We start from the raw sequence: 6,000 nt of genomic DNA, 5'->3' as shown, positions 1-6,000 counted from the left end.
GGCCGTATGGCTTTAGGAGAAACTCAATTTGGGTTGTACAGAAACAAGAAGAGTTGGCAACAAGGTTTTGAATTTGTGTTGCTGTGTTAGAACAAAAAAAAGAATGGAGTTGTGGGGGCCATGTCGCATGGTCTATTTTTTAAATCCTTCACTTTTCTCTGAAGACAAGAAAAGGGGAAGTACAAAAAAAAAAAGAAAAAAAAAAAGAGCGAACCTATCTGTTGGTTTCTCTCGCGGCCTGCTGTGCATCAATTGTTTGTTTGTTTTTTTTAAAGCTTTTATTTGGTCTTTTAAAAGGTCGAAGATTTTGGTGAGATATTTGAGTTAATCTCAAGTACTCCAGATGAATATAGGAGTGTCACAACTTGGATTGATCTCAACTACTCCGAGTAGATATGGGAGTTACAAGCCTGGTTGCAAGCAAACTCTTAGCTATCGGTTTGGCTCAATTGATAGCTGCCAGCTACAGTCCTTATGATTTGGATTCCTTGTTCATGGGCTAATCGATTTCAAATGTCAAAGGCCCGAAATAGATTAATGGGTTGTCAAAAATATTTGCCCATTAATTCTCAAAAGCCCAAAATAGTTAATGGGTTACTCAAATAATTACCCACTAAATTTACAGAGGCCCAAAGTGACTATATGGTTAATGGATCAATTTTAAAAGTCCTTATAGCCTTATTTGGGTCCAAATGCAAATGTCAATTTTAGAAAATTAGTGGGTTAATCAAAATTGGTCATTATTTTTCTTCGACATTGACAATAAGGAAAATGGTACAAAGCCATCCAATTTTTCCGTGGGTCATCTACCCATGCAAATTTCCATGAGATTAAATTCAAATATCTCAAACACAAATTCCCAATTAGTGGGCCACACTTACCCATTAATTTCCAAATTTTCCAATAGGTCATCTACCTATGAAAATCTCCAAATTGTCTTAAAGACACAAATTCTAAATTATTGGGCCACACTTACCCATTAATTTCCAAAATTCTGAACTAAGTTGGTTTGATCCCATCAAGAGTACGTAGTCTAGCATCCTAATACATACAACCGCAACCAAATTTGAATCTCTGGTTACATTAACCAAATTCTCCAAATCTCAAATCCAAACAGAATCTCTGGTTTATTCTTAACCAAATTCACCCCAAACACACATCAAAATCAAATCCCTAGTTTATTCAGCTAAATTCACTCAAACACTTTTTCAATCAAATTCATTCAAATTCTCCTTTTTGCAATGAGTCATTTATTCATTGCAAATCTTTGAACTACAAGTGGCTTGATTCTCCCAAGAGATATGTAAGCACCTTGAGATTGGACTTGGGAGTAGCCGCAAAACCAAACGTTTTGTTTCTTTATGATGGAATCAAAGGGTGTTTCCTTGAAGCAAGAGATTGTAATTAAGAGACACTACGTCTCGAATGGGTCGAACCTAAAATAATAAAACCTCATTATTTAATTAGTGGTGGTGAAATTATATTGGGAGGTTCACATTTTTCTTCAACATGATACATGCAAATGAACATAACCATTACGTGTGTTTTTATTTTTGTTCGGATTAGCTGTATCGAACTAATTGTGAGTAATCAAACAGAATGTAATACTTCATTATTCAAAATTTCTGAAATTCAAAGCTTGAGCTTCTTCCCCATTCTCCCTAATCACCATAGTTATGACAAGGTGAGGAAAGAAACCATAAAACACCACTAAACACTGATGGCCAATAATAACAATTGTCCATCTTTAATTGACAAAGTAATGAAAATACATTGGGAGGACATCAAAGCTCTCATCCTCTTTATTAGTGCAATTAAGTGTTTCCTCAATTGACCATGATCAATATCTGTTGCACCTTGCATGCAGCTCAGGCACTCCCTGCAGTACAAAGCCATTGACCCACAAAGAAGTTGTCGCAGTTGATATTAGGGTTGATAGAAAGGAAGAAATCCAAACTCAAATTGAACATCTCGCTAACAGAAGTACACGTATCACCCTCCTCTGCACCATAAACTGCAGCGCAAACTGCGGCAGGTTTTTTCCCTCCAAATCCAACTGCAAACATGAATGCATGTATTAGATATGAAAAACTAATTTTTTTTTTTCTTCATATATATATTTATGTGAAACTAAAAAGAAATCATTTCAAGGGAAATAATAATTCTTACTGCCAACTTGTCTACTCTCAGCTATGGAAATCATCAGAACAAGAGAGAGCACTAGAATCAAGTTAAGAATTAGTGCCATTTTGCTGCCAGCCTTGGCCATTTTTTTTCACCTTCTTCCTCTGAGTATGAAGTATAAACTGTGTGTTTCTTGGGTTGTGCTGTAAAAGAGTTGCTAGGAGTCTGTATATATAGAGAGCCCCAGCTTGGAACATTGTTTACTATGATTCCTTTGATTCAAGAGGGCCGGCTTCTCCATTTGCTTCTCCGTCTTACTCTACTGTCTACCACCGCTGTATTAACAATGACACTAGAGAATAATTTAAAATGGAAAGTGAAACCGAAAGCAGGTGCTTATTCATCTGCTTCTCACGTTCCGTGAATAGCCGGGACATTGAGGAATATTCAAAAAGACATTTAAGAAATCGGTCAATAACTTGGGATATTATGTAATTTGTTGATATTCAAAATATACAATTCAAGTAGGCAAGTCGAAAAAAAAAAAAAGACGGTTGAATCAAAATAATTCCTTTCAACAAACTTTGGCTAATTATGATTTTTTTTTTTTTTTTGAATTTATTGATGGTTGCGGCATGTCATTTCTCTTTTTAAAAAAAAAAACATTTCAATGGCAAATACATTCCAAACGTGGCCAGCATTTCCCACTCTTATGTCAGGCCATGTGCCTTGCTGATTTAGCCCTCAATCCTGATGAAACAAAGCTGTGTAAGTTCTTGAACTGAGGGCTAAGAATGGTAAGGTTGATGGCGGTGGTGGCTGGCCTTCGACAACCACACAAGGGGGTCCATCCATGATACTACTATTCTGGGATTGTCATGGCAGGGGCGTTTTCATGAGCCCCTCTACACTATGTCTCTGTCTTCTCAACGGTGGTGTCGGCAGTTTTGTTTTTGTGCTGGTTTCTTTACTTTTTCTTAATATGCCGTTCCTGTATCTATTCCTTGCGGCTTTGTTTCGGCGTCTGCGACAGAGTCAAAAACTTCGTACATAAGGGGCATCTTAAATATTGAAATATATTTCTTTACGATGGTGACATTTGAATTAATTTTTTGCTTGATATAAAATCTCTAAATTTAATTACTATACTCTATTATTTTATATATCACATTACTTATCTATTGATCATTAATACGAGCAAAAAATATTGATTCAAATTAAATGTATTTTGTTAAATATACGTACTAAGAAAATTTGAATTGTAGTTTATTATTATAAAATTTAGAGCCAAAAAAAGATAATAAAAGATATTTAGAAGGGGTAGTAATAGTGTGAAAAAGAGAGAGAAGAAAAACATAAAAAGAAAAAGGGAACTTTGAAATTTGGATAAGAGATATATAATTAGGCTAAGAAAAGTGAGAGGGGGAGTGAGAGAGAGGGCATAGGACACCTCCTTAGCTCCCTCCGCTCATGGCATCTGATCTTCTCCACCATGTTATGTTCATCGACTCTTTTAGTGTCTTTCCTCAGTGATACTAATGCAGTCGAGGATGTTTTTAAAGTGCATATGGCACCTACCTCTTGGATTATGGTTATGTGTTCAAAGAGTTTCTTAATCTAAAACAAATGATTACTCCAACAAAGAATTGAACTTATTAATCTTATGGTCACATTTCAAGTGAAGAAAAAAAACAGTTGAAATAGAAGAGAAATAAAATTGCTTGCTTGTGGTTACAATTTCAAGTGGAGAAACAAATAGAGATACAAGTAGTTTACCTAAGAATTCTCAATTGGTGCTCAAGGGGACAAAAATGGAGACAAATAAAGTCAAGATGATTACCCACTAAAACATGGAGAGAAAATCTATCAAGTTTTTTGTTTCCTGTTTTATCATGTTTCTTCATCTTTATATATAGAATTTTTGAAAGTTCTTATTTACACAAAATTATTCCATCCCCCCAGTGAAGTAGCTTCTTACTTAGCAAGAATTTTATATATGTCTCACCTAAGCGCTGTATATAAGTCAATTCTATATTTGTCTCACTTAAGGGCCATATTCATTATAGCCGGATTTCAACTTATGCCCGGCCACGTTATTCGGCTGGTCATGGCCCAATGTGCCTAGCCAATGTTAAGGTTTTTTAATCTAAAGCCCATAGTATAATTTGATGGCAGGTATACGACTATTATTTTACAATATAATAAATGGAAAACTCTGGTTAATCAACAACATTTATACATGTTGTGAAAACTTTTACCACCTAATTGCACAACTAAATTAAACACCAATTAATATTAGTCAATTCATTTTATTCAGTTATGTAAATTTTAATTTGTAACATGAACTTGGGTTTTGTAAATTTTTTTTGTTGATCAATTGAAAGTTCCTTTCATGAAATTTAAATATAAAAATAAAAAGAAAGAGATGAAAATAAAAGGTCCCATCTATTATTCATGGTTTTCCTCTAAATCTCCACAATTCAAGATTTTCTGTACAATTTACAAAGAAAGATTCCATCCGCGTCAACTCAATCGTGGAGTTACCCGTTTCAATTTAACCCAACCACACCTCTCCGAGAGTAAACGGCAACTCCCGAGTTAAAAACTCCAATCATTCTGCGCCGGAAAATTCCAATCGCCGCCGACCTCAGCCCTGACCCCAGCAGTTCAAGTACATGACTTTTTGGATAGACTCGTCGGCCTGGTTCCGTCTCTCCTCACAAACTTGGGAGAAACCCGACCCGACTGCGCCGGACAATGGGCGGAGATCCGAAGCGTCCCCGGCACCACCCAAGCATCTCCTCCTGCTTAGCTGGAAGGATTTAAGACCGGATGTCCACTTAGGCCCCTGGTCGGCAGGGCCCTGCACCACGACCACGCTCGCCGCCATCCAAACTCTGTTCAAATGGTTCATCTTCGATTGCTAGACTCTGAAACTCTGGAACTGAAATTGAAATTAAGGGTTGTAATTGCTTTTGCTGTTGTTTTTGGTGTTTGTGAAGTCCGTAAGAGTGAGTTAAGGGGACAATGGCGTTAATTTATAGGGAAAGATGGAAGGAAATGAATCCGGGTTTGCTGAAAAACCACTGGTTTTTCAGAGAGCGGAAATGGTTTTGATAGATAAGTGGTGACTGGCTGGGCGTGGAGGCCCAGCTTCTTTTGGCGTTTTCTCAATTCTTTGGATTGGAGGTATCGATAATTTTGATGTTTTATTGTGTCCAAACTCCGCAATTTGATTTTCTCCTCAATTTCTCGAGAATTTGATTGTGTAAGTAGATAATGTGTTTTTTCTTTTATAAGATAATGAATTTACTCAAAATTGAATTACGTCAGTGAATTTGTCTCTTTTCACTTTTTCAACATTTTCTTTAAGTTTGATTTGACTCCATTTCTAATTGATAAAATAGAAAATAAGTGAATGATTGAATCATTAAATCAAGATAAATAAATTTGATCTTAACCTTTAGTTTTAAAATGTGATGACTCAATTATATATCAACTTTTTCCCACACGTTTCCTCGTTTATGAGAGGTTCTTTTTTTAAAAAAATCAAATTTATTTTAGAATTAAAAAAAAATAGGTAATTGTGTTCCATAAAAAAAGGATCAATTATTTGATTTTTTTTAATTTTAATTTTTTAGTATAAAAAAGTGTGAATTTACCATATTATTCTAATTTAATTAATAATTTTAATTATTAATGTTTGCATTAATCAAAAGTATTTTTTGGTATTTTGAATGTTTTATCATTATCTGTTTTTTACTTTATATATAAATAAAACTAATAATTAATTATTGATCTAATAGTATTTCCCATTCTAACAAAACCACATCTTTTAACTCTAAAATTCTACTTTCTATTGACCAAAAAATTGAT

The 6,000-nt window shown here is 34.8% G+C and overlaps 1 protein-coding gene across 1 annotated transcript; it reads right to left on the bottom strand.

Moving 5' to 3' along the window:
- On the bottom strand, positions 1,664-2,302 carry LOC18781913 (lysM domain-containing protein ARB_03442). The gene is made up of 2 exons (XM_007216455.2): positions 2,170-2,302; positions 1,664-2,056 (listed from the first exon to the last, which is right to left on the bottom strand). Exons 1-2 carry the CDS (start codon positions 2,267-2,269, stop codon positions 1,869-1,871), a joined length of 288 nt encoding a protein of 95 aa, XP_007216517.1. The 5' UTR covers positions 2,270-2,302; the 3' UTR covers positions 1,664-1,868.

The sequence above is a fragment of the Prunus persica genome, chromosome G3, assembly GCF_000346465.2.
Source record: "Prunus persica cultivar Lovell chromosome G3, Prunus_persica_NCBIv2, whole genome shotgun sequence".
In the NCBI taxonomy this organism is placed as follows: Eukaryota; Viridiplantae; Streptophyta; class Magnoliopsida; order Rosales; family Rosaceae; genus Prunus; species Prunus persica.
The sequence above is the reverse complement of the archived record's forward strand: the minus strand, read 5'-3'. Positions and strand labels throughout refer to the sequence as shown.